This window comes from Erigeron canadensis, chromosome 8, assembly GCF_010389155.1.
Source record: "Erigeron canadensis isolate Cc75 chromosome 8, C_canadensis_v1, whole genome shotgun sequence".
NCBI lineage: Eukaryota > Viridiplantae > Streptophyta > Magnoliopsida > Asterales > Asteraceae > Erigeron > Erigeron canadensis.
The window spans coordinates 22,946,607-22,965,899 of NC_057768.1; the positions used below are offsets into that span (position 1 = coordinate 22,946,607).

The 19,293-nt window shown below is 33.4% G+C and overlaps 3 protein-coding genes across 4 annotated transcripts; 2 read left to right on the forward strand and 1 right to left on the reverse strand.

Moving 5' to 3' along the window:
• Positions 1 to 1,438: 1,438 nt before the first annotated feature.
• On the forward strand, positions 1,439 to 4,327 carry LOC122579469 (G-type lectin S-receptor-like serine/threonine-protein kinase SD2-5). The gene has a single exon (XM_043751651.1). The coding sequence runs from the start codon at positions 1,793 to 1,795 to the stop codon at positions 4,202 to 4,204; it is 2,412 nt and encodes an 803-aa protein (XP_043607586.1). The 5' UTR covers positions 1,439 to 1,792; the 3' UTR covers positions 4,205 to 4,327.
• Positions 4,328 to 8,354: 4,027 nt separating this feature from the next.
• Positions 8,355 to 11,281, reverse strand: LOC122579208. 2 transcript variants are annotated; one of them, XM_043751323.1, is made up of 3 exons: positions 11,173 to 11,281; positions 10,505 to 10,661; positions 8,355 to 8,674 (listed from the first exon to the last, which is right to left on the reverse strand). In XM_043751323.1, exons 2-3 carry the CDS (start codon positions 10,657 to 10,659, stop codon positions 8,512 to 8,514), a joined length of 318 nt encoding a protein of 105 aa, XP_043607258.1. In that variant the 5' UTR covers positions 10,660 to 10,661; positions 11,173 to 11,281; the 3' UTR covers positions 8,355 to 8,511. The 2 variants fall into 2 exon arrangements, with proteins under 2 accessions (XP_043607258.1, XP_043607259.1); XM_043751324.1 differs by having other exon boundaries at positions 10,505 to 10,673; positions 11,173 to 11,279.
• A 4,801-nt stretch (positions 11,282 to 16,082) lies between these two features.
• On the forward strand, positions 16,083 to 18,480 carry LOC122579490 (ethylene-responsive transcription factor WIN1-like). Its single transcript, XM_043751672.1, has 2 exons — positions 16,083 to 16,300; positions 17,789 to 18,480. Exons 1-2 carry the CDS (start codon positions 16,215 to 16,217, stop codon positions 18,258 to 18,260), a joined length of 558 nt encoding a protein of 185 aa, XP_043607607.1. The 5' UTR covers positions 16,083 to 16,214; the 3' UTR covers positions 18,261 to 18,480.
• Positions 18,481 to 19,293: the final 813 nt, after the last annotated feature.

Below are 19,293 nucleotides of genomic sequence, written 5' to 3' on the forward strand. Positions count from 1 at the left end.
AATTTCCCATGTTTTTCTGGTTGTATGTTTGTCATGCTCAATTGGAAGTTTAAAATATTAGTCTATATGGTGATAATAATGTTTCATATATTGCAATGTTTTGTCTTTGGACATTCATGGTTTTTCTCATAATTTGGAGTTTCTACATATATTTTTATGTTCACATTTCTTAACTTACCACTTTTCAATGACTAGGTTTTAGAAAACTTTAAGACTCCTAAATAGAGAAATCAAAAAAGGAGAAGTTGAGTCCAGTTCTATTTCAAAACTTTAGTTAAATAAACTTAGAGTGATGGCTCAGTAGAGAAATGCTAATGTAATATCAACTGACAAAGTTAACGACGAGGCAACTAATGTTATCCATTGAAAGAGCTCTTATTCGACAAAAGAACACGAGAGTAACACTTTTAATATACTCTCAATCAACTAATAATCGAAAAAATACAACTTGGACTATTAAAATAAACCTATCAAACAACTTGATCTCAATTCATTGAGATGTAAATAGAATATAGGTGACAACTTACAACCTTATAAGGAAAATGATAAATCCTTCTAAAAATCCTCTTAATATATCCATTTGTTAATACATGTAATCCACTAATTATCTTTCTTAATATCACCCCTGATTTTTTACATGTCATAATCCTAGTAATTAGAATAATTTGTAGGCTAATAAATTAGGAGCATCGATCATTGTCCACCTTTTAATTGCCACTTCAAATGAATCTTGTGACATAAAAATGACAATCCAATTTGTCATTTACGTATCAAAAAAATTACAACCAGTCAATTATATCTTTAACCTTATGTTAATCATAATGTCACATTGACTTGAAATGCAAGTAACAGTAGTCAAAAATATGTTTATAAAAATTAAAAAAAGAAGGAAAAGTATACTTTGTTTTGCAGTGCCATGAAATGGATGTTTGCAAACAAGTTGGTTGGGCAGACCTTTGACCTCTCTTTCACATTTAATTTCATCTCATCTACTCTACCACACCACACCACCTATTAACTCTTCATTATATATCTTCACATATTCATCAATTTTGTCTTTATATTTTACTCCCATTAGTCCCATATATATTGCTGTCATCCACACACAATATCCAAAAACTAAAAAAAAAAAAAATATAGTATATGTATATGTATATGCTTAGGTTGAAATTTGAAAACACCCCACCTCAGATCTTTCTATATTTTTTGACCTCATGACTAACAACTTCTTCTAAAACCAGCAAACTGCCATACTCTTTCTCTCTCTCTGTATTTATATCTATATCTATTGCTGTCATGTGCTGGAACAAAGTTATATATACGTGCATAAAATATTCTTATTTTCAGCTATATGAATATGAATTATGCACTTTTGGTTTGTTTCTAGCTGGAACTAAGAATACCCATTGAAGAAACTTTAGGTTTGAGTTTTGTGTTACAAATTTGACTTGTTTTTTATTTGTGTTTATGGTTAAGTTTCATGTCATTTTCTTGTATTCTATTTTCTGGGCTTTCTTCAAAAAGCTCTAGAATTGTTTTGACTTTTTTGTTATAGCCAGAGTTAAGAGTATTTATTGATGCTTATTAGTCATTATGATGATGATGCCAAATTTCATAGTTTGTGCTATTTTGTACTTGGTGCAAGTTAGTCAACTTTTAGATCCCTAGTCTTTTTGATTTAGTCTGCTCTGGTTATCTGGGAAAGTCTGAGTTTTTAGTTTGAAAAGTAAAAAACAGGAAAAAAATAAATAAATATAGAAGCACAATTAGTTGAATTTTGGTATTTTAGTACATGATCATGAGAGTTTGGTGGTTATTGTTTTGTGTCATTGTGACATGTTGGTTGTTACCTCAAACATGTTTGTCAAGTGTCCGAAAAATAGGGAAAGTGAGTCCTGGTTTTAAAGGGTCTCAAATGCAATACATTGACAATGATGGTTTGTTCCTTGTATCAAATACATCAAGTTTCGGGTTTGGTTTCAATCCCAATACCGATATAACGTCGTTTACTGTAGTTATTATCCACATGGTGAGTTCAAGGATCATTTGGTCCGCGAATAGGGGGTCTGCTGTTGGTAATTCTGATAACTTTGTATTTGGTGATGATGGTAATGCTTATATAGAAAGTAATGGAAAAGTTATTTGGAGTACTAATACGAATGGGAAAGGGGTTTCTTCTATGGCATTGCTTGATTCAGGCAACTTGGTTTTGGTTGGGAGTGATGGTGGTGTTGTTTGGCAAAGTTTTAGCCATCCAACAAACACACTTATGCCGAATCAAGATTTTAGTGAAGGGATGAAGCTTGTAAGCAATCGAAAAAGCAATTTGTCGTTTTCGTTAGAGATTAAGTCTGGTGACTTGATTTTATCAGCTGGTTTTCGTAATCCTCAGCCATATTGGGCTATGGGTAATGATAAGAGGAAGATTATTAATAAAGATGGCGGAAAGATTATATCCGCCATCATTGATGGCAATTCTTGGAGGTTTTATGATCAAACCAAAGTGTTTTTATGGCAGTTTGTGTTTGCAGATGGTACTGATGCTAACACTACATGGGCTGCAGTTTTAGAAGATGATGGGTTCATTAGATTCTATAATCTCCCTGGAAAAACCAATGGAAACAATGTAATACCCGGTGATTCGTGTGGTACACCTCAATCGTGTTCACCTTATCTTGTATGCCATGAGGGAAAAACTTGTCAATGCCCCTCTGGACTAAGTGAAATCAACTGCAAACCTGGTGTTGTGTCTTGTCCTGCTTCAAAAGATAAAATTACTCTAATCAATGCAGGTGAAGGTATGACCTATTCGGCTCTTGGGTTTGTAGCACCCTCCTCAAAGACAAGTTTAGAAGGGTGCAAATCATCGTGTTTGGGTAACTGTTCTTGTTTGGTTATGTTCTTTGATAATAATTCAGGAAGTTGCTATCTGTTTGATCAAATTGGGAGTTTTTCAGACGCTAAAAGTGGGGTCGGTTATGAATCATATGTTAAGGTTTCAAAAACTTCACAAAGGAAAAAGAAAGACTCGACAGCAGTCATCATTGCTATAGTTGTAGCCACCGTGTTTGTAATTGTTAGCCTTGTATTCATTGGGGTTCGATGGTCCAAGAAGAAAAACGCCCCTGCAGATAAGTTGGATGAAACATCAGAAGAGGATAATTTCCTGGAGAGTATATCCGGAATGCCAATTCGTTTTACTTACTTAGACCTTCAACAAGCCACGGATAACTTCAGTAAGAAGCTTGGTCAAGGAGGGTTCGGTTCTGTTTATGAAGGAGTCTTAAAAGACGGGACCCGGCTTGCGGTCAAACAGCTAGAAGGGATTGGTCAAGGAAAGAAAGAGTTTCGTGCTGAAGTAAGCATCATCGGTGGGATTCACCATCACCATTTGGTTCGGCTTAAAGGGTTCTGTGCAGAAGGGGCACACCGGCTTCTTGTTTATGAGTACATGGCTAATGGGTCGTTAGACCGGTGGATTTTCAAGAAAAAGAAAACTGAGTTTTTGTTGGATTGGGATACACGATATAACATCGCAGTAGGTACTGCAAAAGGACTTGCATACCTTCATGAAGATTGTGATGTAAAGATTGTTCATTGTGATATCAAGCCTGAAAACGTACTACTTGATGCTAACTTCCGGGCTAAAGTTTCAGACTTTGGTTTGGCCAAGTTAATGACAAGAGAACAAAGCCATGTTTTCACAACTATGAGAGGTACAAGAGGGTACTTAGCGCCAGAATGGATCACAAGTTATGCGATATCTGAAAAGAGTGATGTTTATAGCTTTGGGATGGTCCTACTTGAAATCATCGGAGGCAGGAAAAACTACGACTCTTCAATGATTTCTGAGAAATCCCATTTTCCATCTTACGCCTTTAAGATGATGGAAGAAGGAAACTTACAAGAAATCTTTGACCAGCAAATGAAAATTGACGAGAAAGATGATCGTGTGATGGTTGCTATACAAGTGGCTCTATGGTGCATACAAGATGATATGAACCTTAGGCCTCCAATGACCAAAGTGGTTCAAATGCTTGAGGGTTTGTGCCCGGTGCCAACACCGCCAATGGCATCTCAGACCGGTTCCAGGCTGTACACGGGGTTGTTTAAATCTGTTAGTGAAGAAGGGACGTCATCAGGGCCGTCTGATTGTAACAGTGACGCGTATTTATCTGCTGTCCGCCTCTCAGGGCCAAGATAGCATATGTACGTGTATATATATATATATACATATTATATGATTGTAGATCATACGTGTACGTGAATTTTTGTAATGATAGTAGTTATATGTAATCTGTTGAAATAAATTTTGGTGTTCCGTTCAGATCGTTAGCAAAACTCTCATCGGCTTTTTTTTTGTTATGATGATAATCTATCATTTAAGAACAATTTGCATTTTTGATATAAAAGTCGGCGGTTCAAAAAAAAAAAGAACAATTTGCATTACCTTAAACCCGTTTAGCTCATTTGATTAATTTGTTTTCTCATAAGTTAAACGAACAGATTTGTTACAGTCTGCCAACACTTCACATCAATCTGTTTTGCGCATTCTACTAACACACTAGTCACAATGCTTTTTTTTTTCCTTCTATTTTTTGTAAGGCTATAGTCACGACGCTTCTAATAAAGAGTAATGGTACGCGTTGAATTTACATAAGAACTGGAGAGTGAGAGGGAGAGGGACTACCGAAGCTACATATACTGGAGAGTGTTCAGTTGAATTTACATAAGAACTTTTTGTTTTCGTAACTTTTAGTGTAAACGAGAGAAAGGTGCGCGTTGCGGCGGTGACGAAGGGGATGACAGGGTGGTGATATAATGGCGGTGGTGGTGGTGGTGGTGGTGATGGGGTAATCAACCTTACGTTGTACGGGCTCTGCCCTCGAATTTAAAAATTCGACGAAAGTATATATCGAATGACCTATCTAATGAAAGAGCTTGAAATTTTAATCACACCGAAATAATTTTTATTATTTATGGATGTACGGTTTTTGAGATAAAAGATTTTGAATAAATTAAAGGAATAAAATGATTTATGAAAGAGAGGGGAAAAAAAACGAATGATTCAGATTTGAGAATAGACAAAGGGTATTATAGTTATTTTAAGTAAATATAGAATAGATAGGATGGACATTTTGGAGAAGTAAATGTTGAAACTTAAAATGTTAGACATGAGCTATTTGCTTTATAATATAGTATAGATATAGATTAGTGTAAATATAATGTAATATATTGACAGGATTTGTGCACACACCCAATGTCGTCTTTTATGAGTTTTAAGTCCTAATACCTCGACGGTGTACGAGGGAGGTTGAGATTTAGTCGTCCTTACCTCCACCAAGGTAGAGAAGCTGGTTCCAGGTTTTATTAAAATAATAAAAAAGGATCTTCAGCCTTTGCATGAAGTGACGATTGAACCTTTGACTTCTACTTTCACTTCATTTACCTTATGCAAAGATTATACTACCAGTGAGTTGTTATAGTCTTGTAAATGCGGTTTGGACTTTTGGTGCCTATATTCCGGTGGTCTTCTTGTTGATCATCAAGGCGCTTTTACATCTTCAAATTTGTTTCACTTCGCCATGACTTGCTCTTTCATTACTTCATTCTTTCCCTATCCCTCTCTTTTATTCCCGGTTACTCATCAAGTAGCAACATGCACCTCGATTTTAGTACACAATATACGACTAGGGATGAACAAGACTCTTAAACCCGAACCCGCCTGAAGCCCTAATGGGCCAGGTCATGGGTTGGTTGGGCTGGCCGAGTCATTATTTCATTTTTCAAGCACTCGCGGGTCACGGGTCAACCTGGTTTGGGCCGGATTTTGACCTTTGGACATCCTTATATACAACCATTCTCGATAGCGGAAGAAGTTTTATATGTTATTTAAGTATATGATTGAATATAGAATTGACTTTGATCATGTATGTTATGCACCCATTTTTTTTCTAAGGTCTGGACTGAGTTAGTCTCACATCTTGTTTCTGGGTTAATTCTCTTCAAATAGAAAGTAAAGTAAAGTAACTCCCAATGCCGTCTTTTACAGGTTTTGGGTCACAATACCGTCTTCGACGGTGTATGGGGGAGGTTGATATGTAGACAGTCTTACCCCTACCAAAGGTTGAGAGGTTGCTTCCAGGTTCTACCATAGGTAGAAAAGGACCTCCAACCTTGCTGGGCATGAGGATCGAACCCATGACCTCTTTTTCCAGAGGCATAAGCTCCAACCACTGATCCTACCCAATTGGTGTGGTTATTTCTCTTCAAATATGAGACAAAAATAATTTAATAAACACTCGCAACATAGAATAGGTTCGAAAAGGTCTAGAAACATTATAACATGAATTATGGTCGATATTTTATGCAAATATATAAGGTAATATGTCCTATAAGGCTACATAAAATGCAATTAATACACCAAAAATTCTTCTCAACAATAGAAAATTAAATTTTCCAAAAAGAATGTTGATACTTTTAAATTTAACGAGAACATATTTGGTGTATGTTAAATTTAAAAAAAATGGTAATGGGCTTTGAAACTTTGAGCTATAAAAAATTGATATTGGGACTATAATTGGGCCCAGCTTAGACTGGGCAATATTTTAGCTGGAAGTTTTAACTGATTTGTTGGCTACTAGGCCACATCTTTTTCTACTTAGTCGGGTTTCTGGGCTAACGATGTAGGCCCGTTTGGGAACCTCTAATCACTACGTTCACAAACATTGCGAATATTCGTCTTGTGTGCTAGATGGTTTTGTAGTAATGAAGTTTATGCAAATGTGTTTCTTTACATCCTTTTTGTTCATGTTCTATTATGTATGCTCGAACTCAATTGCTTATTAAAGAAACTACGAAATATAAAACCAACTACCATTGCAGCATATCGACCAACACCTTGTCTTGCACCTTAAGAACCTCCTCTTGCGTCTTGAGAACAACTTACGTTATCGTGTTGCGACTGATTTGGTTTTTTCCGCATCTTACTGTTTGCAAACCCTCTTCTTACTCTACTTATCTATCGTCCTACTTGAATAATGCTTAGGTGGACACATTTTTGAGGATTGGAAGAAATTGGGCCAGATGCTTCCTCCATTAATCAAACCAGTTTTGAATGAACCATTGATTTTCAAGTTTGAATTCAATAATCGGATGGACAAATGTTTTAGGCATGCCAACCTCAATTTTGTTAAGTGCCATGTCAAGATACTAGCTGATAACGTTAAGTAACTTAAACTAAAATACACATTTCAAATAAAAGTCTTCAAATTTTATCTATAGCTTTAAGAGCCAATGATCCATGTGGCAACCATATTTCACCCACAAGGCAGAGATTTGAATCTCAGCTTGGCCTCTGTGGCGCTTTTCTTGGATTGATGCTATATGTCATATGTGAAATGTATTAAGCATTGAATGTGTTGAAACAAACTAAGCGTAAAAAACCGAGCAAAGGTTCATTTCAGTGAAGTGGTCCCACATTCTTCCAAAAACAAAGAAAAAGATGAACATCCTCTATCACAAGGCACTCGTTTTTTAAAACCAACCGAGAGTACTCAACGATGTCTGGATGAGGGACAGTTCATGTAGTCATGTAGACATTTGAGGTTTCCATTTCTGTCTACAAATGTACACTTTATGAACTTTGATCCTACACCACAAATGGTTCATTGAGCTTGTACCGTTCATCTATTAATTGAAGTTGTTTGACATCCCAAAGGCATTGGCAGGCATCCATCGAGTCCATTTTACAGACTGTATCTTAGTTGACTTTTATTTTGGAAAGGCAAGTATTTTAGTTTACATACATTTTCAAGCTTGAACATATGTGTGGGTGTAATTGCAGCTGTTTACATTAATTATGTCACAAGCCTTTTACCTTTAAATTTTGAGAGTGGTGTCCATTCTCATTTTTGTAAATTTATTTCTATGCAAGATAGCCAAACTGATATGATCTTTGCGAAATTCAAAACCGGATTAAGGATTACAATTGGGCAATCGGCAAACAAATTTTACCAGGCGACAGTGACATCTGAATAAAAAACAAATGTCACTGAATATGCTCATGCGTTAATTGCCTAAAAATGAAATGAAATATCGATACACAATAGGTAATACATATGATTGAGAAACATGACAAGGGTTTCTATGATATATCCAACTTTATATTCAACTAATTCCTTCACATGAATACATTCTTTAGTTTTAGACGTATTAACCCATGGAAGGGTGGAACACGACTCGCATTAACGTATTGTCACATTCTCTGTTTGAAATTGCAGCTGTGTGCATTCCATGTTCCCAAAACGAAGGACTTGCAGAGGCACGATATTAACTTGACAAACAAAAGTGGATGATCCTCAAAAGTTTGACTGCATTATTTTATATGAGCATAATAATTGTATTCCTTAAAGAGAGACATAAAAATATTGTGTCAGCAGGCTATTAACCCATAAACACAGAAAGCAAATAAAATCCCTCCGACATCAAAAGGTAACATTTCGGCAATCATCACTTGGCCCGTGTCTGAAGAAGAGATGCTATGTTTACTCTCCATCCAGCAAAAAGCACGGGCACTTTCCTCTCAACCAGTAGAGATGCCAAGCCACCTCCAGTGCCAGAGTTAGAAATAGGAGCTTGATAACTGCTTTGAGTTATCTGCATTTCTGATATTCTGAGAGCAAAACAAACATATAATGACTAAAAACTTTTATGTCAAAGAATGAATAGCTCTAATTAGTGATTGGAAAACGGCGGGTTGAGTAACTGGTCAAACATGTATAGGTCAACTAAAGCAATTTTGTAGTTTGCGTAAGATCAGCTTGGGCCAACCCACTAACACTAAAATTCGTTATTTTTGAATAATATAATTGATACAATCATAAAGTATATTATTACAATAACCATTCATAAATAATCTATACTTGTAAAAAAAGGTTTATAAACTTCACTACTTTTTGGATTGATAGATGACTCCTAACCTGCTTTACACATTTAACGGCTCCTTTTGGCTAAGCCTTTTAAGTCAACCCATTCGACCTATTAAGAATTAAATACAACCCCCAAACAGATCCATATAAATAGATGGGTGAAACCTTAGTTCTATAGAGTACAGATACTGAAACGCTCTTAATTAGAGGTCGCAATTAAATTGAACTTATGGTGTAAATCAAATTAAAAATGTTATGTTACTTGCACATTTTCTAACTTATTAACGAGTAAAGTCATTTTATCAATAAGTCTAACTTCAATAAACACATTAACAACGAATAAGATGCTAAGAATAAGGTGTAGTTAATATGATTAAAGAAACATCATGTGATTAATACGTACGTATTTTTGTTTTATGCAAATAAACATTAATTTGGAAGAAGAATCATGATTATTCTTTCCTAAAGGTAGAACATGTTTTCACGGTTACGGTAACAGCAATAGCAAAGTATCTGCATGAGTTTGCAATGAAGATACAGGCACACAAGTGAACCGTAACTTATTAGTGAATGGTGAAAGCTCGGGAGGGTAAAAGAAACCTTGATCAAGTAAAAAGGTGGTGCAGAGAATTTTGGACAGAATGACAGAATCATAGTCACATGGAACGCGGTACGATATGGTACGTGGAACGAAAACGGGTACGCGGTTCGTAAGCCTCCAAAATCCGGTACGAGGGGGGGGGGGTAGGTTCATTCGGAATGCCAATTGCGTATGCGAAACGACGTACCCTTTTCGGTACGTAAACTTGGTACAAAACATATAAATAACTACTTGTTATTCATACCAAAATCCAAAAGTTGTTCATAATCAAAATCATAAAAAAATAAACCATAATTAATCGACCCTGGGTCATATGAAAATTGTATGAAATAAACCATATAAGCCCACTTCCTTATCAATCAGCCTATATGAAAATTGTATTTTATGGCCCAATATAAACCCATTTCCTTATCAACCCTAAAATATCTTTTCCCACTTTAAATAAAGAGGACACTACAGCCGCTACTTTTCTACTCACTTTTCTCCCCACCGGAAAAAAAAAACGATTTCTCTTTGCCGGAACATTGATTTCTATTAAAAGGTACGGCGAACCGAAGCTAAAAGGAACGCGAATTTCAGCCTTGATACGTCAAATCAGGTACGCTTATTTTACCGTTTCGGATCGCGTTTCGCCTTCGTCCGGGACGATTTCGTACTGCGTTTCGGTACGAGGTGTACCGTACGAGAAACCCTGCTTCGTACCCGTTTCCTGTGACTATGTGACAGATACTCCTTACCTGATTAAACGAACTAAAACTTTTTGATCCACAAATAACAAAGCCATAACAATATAATAAGTTTCACATGAAATAGTTGCCAAGCTAAAAGCCAGCAAGCCACACATAGTTTTTATGATAATGTACCTACGGGTGTGGTGCTAGTTGAACAATAAAAATGCAACTATATTAAATCAAATACATCAAAAGCAAAACACCCATAAACGAGAACGATAAGCAACAAAAAGAATAAATACCTGGACGTGAGAGAACCTTCCGGGAAAGAAACTGTCGAGATACCTTGTCGCTGTTTATGCTTAGGATTTGCGGAGCACAGAACAAAGACTCTACCACGACGTTTCACTGTTCTACAGAATTCACACATTTTCTTCACTGACGACCTCACCTTCATTTCTGCAGGCCAACCTAGTCAAATTTTTATAGTACAATAACAACTTGATAGTGGTGGAAGCATTATTTATTCAAACAACCACATAGACATATATTCGGCTATAGCGAGTGAAAGACACATAAAACTTTATCGAAATTTAGCCAAATCTGCTTACTATAGATACTTTATTCAATAATCCTCAAAGAGCTTATTTTCTACTTCTATCCAAGTACTTCACAAATCATGTATTTTATTACTCTCAAAGTTCAAATCGTTCCGAGTACCTTCTACGTGTGGCCTAAACAGGGATACCTCAAAATAACATTTTAGTATAGTTTCAAACATCCATTTCTTATATTTTGAAAACATCATATAATTCAAAAATTATTTCAAGGTGTATATAGACATACAAATAATAATACTAACTTAAACCCTAAATCTGAAATGATAAATAAAAATAAAATAGTTGAAGTATGTAAATGATATATACAAACGATAAATTGTTTCACTATATTGAATTGATTTGAAACTTACTTTTGAATAATTTGGAAGGCTCTGTAATTCGTTGATTCTGACTGTGTATTTGGGGCTGCGTTTGATGTATAGGGTTCACTGATGATTACCTAGTCGACTCAGGTTCCGATTATTTTTAAAGTTTTGAGTATATGTCACAAATCATCCTTGTGGTTCGAACATTTTGAGTTTTAATCCTTGTGCGTTTTTTCTTTCTTTTATTAGACTTAGAGTTAATTACAGAAATTGTCCCTGTCGTGGTACTCAGCTTGCAGGTTTCATCCCTAACTTTCAAATATTACAGTTTTAGTCCAAAAAACTTTACTCCGTCAACAGTTTTAGTCCTGGCCATAAATGTCTGTTTAAAACCAAGTCACGTGATTCACACGTGATGGGTAATCTCGTAAATTGCCTTAATAATACCTAGAGTTAATTATAGAAATCGTCCCTTTTGTAGACGATCACTTGCAGCTTTCATCCCTAACTTTCAAAAAATTATAGTTTTGGTCCAAAATTTTTATCCTCAATCTATATGAAAAGAAACATTTACACAAAAAAAATAAAAAATATATTTTGTGATGTGTATTTCCTTTCTTTTACAATATATTTATGTAAATTTTGTAATAAAAATTAGAGGTTGATTTTTGTTTATAAAATATAATTGTTATGAATGAATATTATTAATTCTTTTCAATGGATAAATGGTAGTAAAAAAAAAATTAAGAAATATAAATTGAGATAGAAGAATAGTATGAGATTGGAAATCAAACTCCGGTTTTTTTTTTGCTGGCCATGTATCACAAGTATCTATACATCTTGTTTTTTTTAATTTTATTTTCTTATCCATCAAATTACATAGTAAATCTTTGGGATTTTTTTTGACAGATCTGATGTTCTGATATATGATAATGATGGTCTGATATTGATTTTGTTGATCAATTTACTTTGATTATCTGGTAATTGACTTATTGTTATTTTAATTGTTTATTAATGTTGATGATTAATCTGGTATTCATTTTGAAGAAAGTGGCTACGTGGGGGTATTACGGGGAAGAAGATAATGAACTCTGATATTAAAGATCTGAGAAAGGAAATGAAATGACAAAAATACCCATCACGTGCATATTTTTTAAACGGACGTTGTAGGTTAGGACCAAAACTGTTGATAGAGTCAAAAAAATTGGACCAAAACTGTAATTTTTGAAAGTTAAGGACGAAAGCTGTAAGGAGAGTACCACGACGGGGACGATTTCTGTAATTAACTTTTTTTAAAAATATTACCCTTGGAGGTGTAAATCTTGGTAAATTGATTATACTCCCATGAGATTAAGTTATCCATCTTCGATTATTTTTATGTTTTAGGTGGTTTACATACAGTGAAAAATAAATTAATTTTGGGGACTGAATGGTCTGCGACAAGTGTGTGTGTGAAAAATCAATGGGCGGCGGCGGCGATGAGAACAACGGCAATCAATTTTGTAGCACCTGCAACCAATGAAGACCTGCTCTTAAGCACCCTAGAACCCTTCAACATGTATAATCCCTACATATATTAATTTTGTGTTTTTTATATATGTTGTCAATCTTGGATTAAAATGAACACATCTAGGTTTTTTTTTTCTTTTCTTTTTATATATAGATTTATTCTTACAAATTTTACAAAGTTGTGATTATTTCAAGAAAATGTGAATTTTGAAACACTTACAAGATTATACCAAGTAGAAAGAACTATTCAAGTTCCAATGTGTTTCTATGCTTTCTATTCTTGCATAGTTAGTTTTGCAGGTTAACCGAAATTGATAGGCTTCTGATGGATCAACACAGATATGGACTAGAGATTGCTACTGGGAATATGATAAAACAAGAATAATGGGTCAAGACTCATATCGATATTAAAGGCATGGCGTGTTGGATATCGTCTTTCAAGTGTAAAGTAGTAGTAATTAAGCATTAATTGTAACGTTTTGGTAGACATAAGTTTATGGAGGGCATGTTAGATATATTTGTAGAATATAGTCATTAATTTTAAAATGAAACTAGCAAAAACAGTATGATTATGGGTTCGATCTTCATCTCATGCAAAGGTTGGAGGGTTTTTTCTATTATTTAGGTAGAATTTGGAAGTATCCTCTCTACTTAGGTAGGGGTAAGGTATGCTTACATCTTAACCTCCCTCATACACCGTCGAGGTATTGGGTCTCAAAACTTACGGAAGGCGGCACTGAGCAACTTCTTTCTTTCTTTATCTTTTAATTAAACTAGCACGGTATCCGCGCAATGTGACGGTATTCGTGACGACGACGGTGTGGTGGTGTGGATTATTGATGTAAGGGTAATTGATGTAAATGGTTAATAAAGATACTTTAAAAGATAAAAGACTCATAGTGTAATATAATCCTTAAGGGTATTTTAGACATTTTCTCTCATGTAACGTTCAACATATGACTATTCTTTTTTAGTACATAATATGGAAGTATAGAGATAGAAGTATAGACATAGGGAATTCATGCTTTTATATGTATCTATGTGAGCGAACATTGTAACATGAATTATAAAACATGTATTATTCCGTTAACCATTTGTTACATTCTTTTATATCAATGTCTTAACCTTTGAGTTTCATTAACGATTCAATATACCGACAACATTATACATGCAACCAATATATTTCAAACTCGGCGTGCGAAGCACGGGCAATTAAACCATTGTGTATTGATATGAAAGTAATGAGATTTGGAGTTTCATTAAATGTTGGATTAAATTTGTGTTTGATTTTGGATCTGGGATTGTATATGTGATATATGTTATACATTAGAAATCTAGATGAATTTGCGTTTAATTTTATTTTGGATTTTGGACCAAAAATGTAATTTTTTGAAAGTTAGGGATGAAAGTCGCAAGTGACCGCCCACAACAGGGACGATTTCTGTAATTAACATTGGGTAATATTAAGTCAATTTACGAGATTACCCATCACGTGCAAATCACGTGACTTGATTTTAAACGGACGTTATGGCCAGGACTAAAACTGTTGATGGAGCAAAGTTTTTTGGACTAAAACTGTAATTTTTGAAAGTTAGGGATGAAACCTGCAAGCTGAATACCACGACAGAGACGATTTCTGTAATTAACTCTTATACTTATTTTGTATCACCAAAAGTCTTTGCCACTAACGACTGATATACGAGTACTTGCTTCGTGAAGGCTCTCATGTGCGGATGAAGAAAGAAAACAGTGTCCTACAAATGACTGAATGAGAATCAAAGTACGACCTCTTGAGCTACAATAATTAATCTAGACAAATCTTCTAAAATTATACTCGTATGTTTTTTTAATTTAAAATCGTTACAATACAATTTATTGAAATGAAAATAGAAAAAAAAAACTTTATTTCTGGATTCTTTGTAGTAGTGTTACATAATGCAAAAGAAAATAAAATTAATGCTAGCATGCATGAATTTTCTTAAGGTGAAGTCAATAAAATACAATACAACCATATAGTATTCATTAGATTTACTAAAGTAGAAAATAGAAGTGCATAGGATATTGGTTGAGCACTTCTTAAAATAAGCGACATGAAGAATAAGTCCAACCTCATTTACTCAAGTTAGTTTTGAGGAACACCTTTGTTAGGTGATGACCTTTAATGCTTCCGTATTTACACCGTTTGATTTCTCTAGGTCTTTATATAAAGCATAAATATAAATAAATAAATAGGTATCATTACTTACAAGTTAGAATGTGTATGTTGTTAACTATAAATAACAATATATGTTTTAAAATACTAAAAATGTGATGCAGGATTGAAGTCCACGATACATATTTTAGAACACATGTAAAATGTACTCCAATCTAATTAAAAACACAACATCCAATAATTACATTACATAACATGATAATTAACTATTTCATCTCATTCTTGACACATGTGAAAATGAAGTTCTACTAGAGACATGTATTTAATGAGCCTTAATGAGGATAACAATTATGTGAATCCAAATGTGTATAATACTTTAAGTTTAAATTACCATTTCTTGTGTTAAGGATATATACACATATGTCAAAGTTTGTATATCTAAAATGAAAAATGTTAACCTTTTTCAGGTTGTCTGTGTAGGTAGGGGAAGTGAGGTGGGTGGGTATTTAGTACTTTAAAAACTCAAGACAACCTTTATCAAGAGATCACATTACATTGTGGTTTAACTTTAAAGGCTATATATATCAGTTTACTAAAATAGGTTTGAATATGCGAATTTACGTGTACATCCTATATATAATGTCAAGTGTACGTTCACAATGATGCCAGTTTGTGAGTGTGTCATCGTAATGTTAACATCCACTATAAATAATGTTACATTTGTTCAAACTTTTAGTTAGCGTGAACAAATTAAAAAATTTGTCACGCATTTATGTGTGTAAAAATATATATAACTAAAAAGTTAGCGTGAACAAATGAGGTGTTAGAAATTAATTATAAAAGTTCACACTAAAAAGTGTGAACTTTTAAAATCCACACACTTTCTAGTGTGTACGCACATAAAAACGTGCCAAACTTTTTAAATAATTTGTTCACACTAATTAAAAATATGGACAAATGCAACATTATTTGCATGTAGTGATCATATAACAGTTTTCCTAAACTAAATCTCAGTAATTCCAAAAGTCTAGCTAGGGTGTCTAAGGGTTTATTTATCTTTAGATAGTTACTTACCATTTGATGTCGCATAGCTTGATTAAGACAACCGATTAATTTGATCTAACAGCTAGTAGCTAGCTAGGGAACAAGTTCTATTCAAACCACCGTTAAAAAAGTACTAGTAATTTCTAACCTTCTAACTATTTTTCTCTCTTGACTAGCTTCCATCTCATATACATATACACACACCTGTCGATCTTTAATATCACAATGTACGTACCTTTCTTTTCTCTCTCTATTTATATAAACCTCCCTCTCTCATATTCTCATATAATAAGAAGTGTGTGATCACCGCTTGTAGCATTCTCTCTCTATATTTATATCTGTTTGGTAGAGAGTATTACACAGAGAGAGAGAGAGAGAGAGAATGGAGGTACATCAATCAAAGAAGTTTCGTGGTGTCAGGCAAAGACAATGGGGGTCATGGGTTTCAGAGATCCGCCATCCATTGCTGTAAGTTTGCTAGTTAGTTTCATTAACTTTTTTTTTTTTTGTCTTTTACTGTACATTACTTCGAATATATAATAATATTACTTCCACATTAACTCAATGGCCGACATTTTAACATGTGGATATATAGCATTTAGTCATTTACTACTCATATAATATTCATAGTTTGTTTTTGTTTGAAGGACTAGTACTATTCACATTTGTTATTCTCCAATGATGATCTCTCTTGGATAATAACCAAATGTGTAAGGAAAAAAAAAAAGATCATATATATATTACGTACAATGAAGTAATTAAGCTTAATTTTGTTTGAAGTCATGATCCATATATGTTGCATATATAAAAGTTGGTACTAATTTTACTACATGTAGATCCACTTTGACTAAGAAGGATGTGTTGTTCCTTTTATCTACTTTAGTTATTTAGAATTTATAGTCATATTGGTACGTATATGCTGTTCTATAATTACCATATATTTCAAACTATCTATCATTTAATATATATATATATATATATATATATATATATATGGGACAACCAAATAAGAACAATTTTAAAATAAAAACGGTGAGAACACCTTAAAAACATCATTTTGATGCGTTAAAAGTCCATAAAACTAACATAGTGCAGAACTAATTATTTTTATTTAAGTGTTTAACAACAATTTGATTCATCAAAATCGAAAAAATCACGTTTTTTGTTAGATGCATCATTTTGATAATTATGCATCCAAGTTCCAAGATGGATGCACAAAACAAAAAACATGATTATTTCGATTTTGACGGATGAATGTGTTGTTAAACACTTAAATAAAGATAATTAGTTCTGCACTATGTTAGTTTTATGGACTTTTAATGCATCAAAATGATGTTTTTAAGGTGTTCTCACCGTTCTTATTTTAAAACTGTTTTCACTGGAGTGTTACCCTATATATATATATATATATATATATATATATATATATATATATATAGGGACCTTTACTTTGAGAAACCATTTTTTGTAAGAACCGCAAGAACTCCTAAATTTTATATTGGATCATATTTTTTTTTTGTACATTCAAATGTGAAATGTCAGAAAAACATATTGTAGAAGAAATTTATTTTTTTTGTTCATTCACATGTGAAACGTCATAATTAAAGACGTATGTTGTAGAAGGAAATTTTATTTCAAAAACCTTATATATAGACGTTTATGACATGTGAACAAAAAATGAACAAATTCATTCATAAGTTCACAAAAGACTAATTTAAAGGTTTTTTAAAAAAGTTTCTTCTACAATATACATTTTTATATTACTTCACATGTGAATGGAAAAAAAAACATGTATAATTTAAGAGTTCTCATGATATTTTTTTTATAAAAAAAAATGGTTTTCAAAATAAGAAAAAACTCTCTATATATATAATATATAATTAGCAAAAGCTTTTTTTCTTATACGACTATTGTTCTATACTTAAATGTGAATATACTTTTCTACATCATGTATAGGAAGAGAAGGGTGTGGCTTGGTACATTTGATACGGCTGAAGCCGCGGCAAGAGCATATGATCAAGCAGCCATTGTAATGAATGGTCAAAATGCAAAGACCAATTTCCCTATAACCAGCAGCCAAGGCTCTCCAGCAGAAACCAATATAGCTGCTAAGCTCCGTAAATGCTGCAAGGACCCTGCCCCGTCCCTCACTTGTTTGCGTCTAGATAGCGACAATTCCCACATTGGTGTGTGGCAAAAACGCGCTGGCAAAGGGTCTGACTCCGGCTGGGTAATGAGGGTTGAGGTTGGTAGCAAGAGAAAACTGGTTGACGCAACGACAACCACTGACACGACGTCGTCGTTGGAATCATTGTCTCCGGTGGCGGTGGTGGAAGATGGTGGTCCGGGAGGACATCTTGATAGAAATGTAGAGGAAGAGAATAGGATGGCAATGCAGATGATAGAAGAATTGCTTAACTGGAATTAATTAGATGGTATATAATTATATATATTGTTTTTCCCTTGCGTGTATACATATATATATTTTGTAGAATTTGATATACTACATATATAGTTTTCTCAATAATTTGTAAACATATATATACTCCGTATAAGTTATTTTCTATGACATTCATGTATACATATTTTTAATATGTAACTTATATGAATAAATTAAGGCTATATGTTAAGCCTAGCATTTAATCTCATCATTAATTTCATGGAATGTGATAACTTTAAAAAGGTAGAAAAAAAATGTACGTAGTAATTATACATATATATACTAGCTAATAGACCCGGGTTTAACCCGGATATTTTAACTAAAGCTTTTAAAAGCAAAAAAATTATAAAAAAGGTATATGTAATTTTTGTTATTGACATATTATAACTTGGTTTGAAGATATTAAATTGACTAACATAATTTATATATACGAGGTTTGGTGTCTGCGCGTTGCGACGGTTAAACGGTGATAATAATACAAAACAGTGGGTCGGGGAATCGATATGCGTGTCTGTAAATAGGAAGGAGAGAAAGAAGTGACTGTGTGTTAGATCTTGTTTAGAGATATAAAATTAGAGGTAACATGTGAATTAGGGGCAATATGAAGATATTGAATAGATTGTTGAATTTCTAAAATAGGGAGTCCAATATATTTTATAAGAGATTATAGATATATGGATACTTATTGCATTAACAAAACATAAAAATAAATAAAAATAGAAATTTAAAATAAGTATTTAATTAATTATTTATCTTTAAAAATATTCAATATTAAATATGACATCATAAATAAAATAAAATTTTTTAGAAAAAAATATAAACATGCCATATAATCTTGTTTTCTAAAAATAGTTTTATAAGACAATTTTGTTTTACTATATATAAAGATTGTTGTCTTTGTATTGGACGATAGATGAACTGAAGAATTGTTTCATGTATTTTTTGTCACCATATTAAATCTTCATTTGAGTAGGCTATAAGGATTAGTGACAAAAATATTTTTTTATATATATTTTAGTAG

Coding starts and splice junctions, on each gene's coding strand:
- LOC122579469 (XM_043751651.1), top strand. CDS start 1,793: ATGATCATGAGAGTTTGGTGGTTATTGTTTTGTGTCATTGTGACATGT.
- LOC122579208 (XM_043751323.1), bottom strand. CDS start 10,659: ATGAAGGTGAGGTCGTCAGTGAAGAAAATGTGTGAATTCTGTAGAACA. Junction 8,675..10,504: donor GAAGGTTCTCTCACGTCCAG/GTATTTATTCTT, acceptor TTTTGCTCTCAG/AATATCAGAAATGCAGATAA.
- LOC122579490 (XM_043751672.1), top strand. CDS start 16,215: ATGGAGGTACATCAATCAAAGAAGTTTCGTGGTGTCAGGCAAAGACAA. Junction 16,301..17,788: donor GAGATCCGCCATCCATTGCT/GTAAGTTTGCTA, acceptor CATCATGTATAG/GAAGAGAAGGGTGTGGCTTG.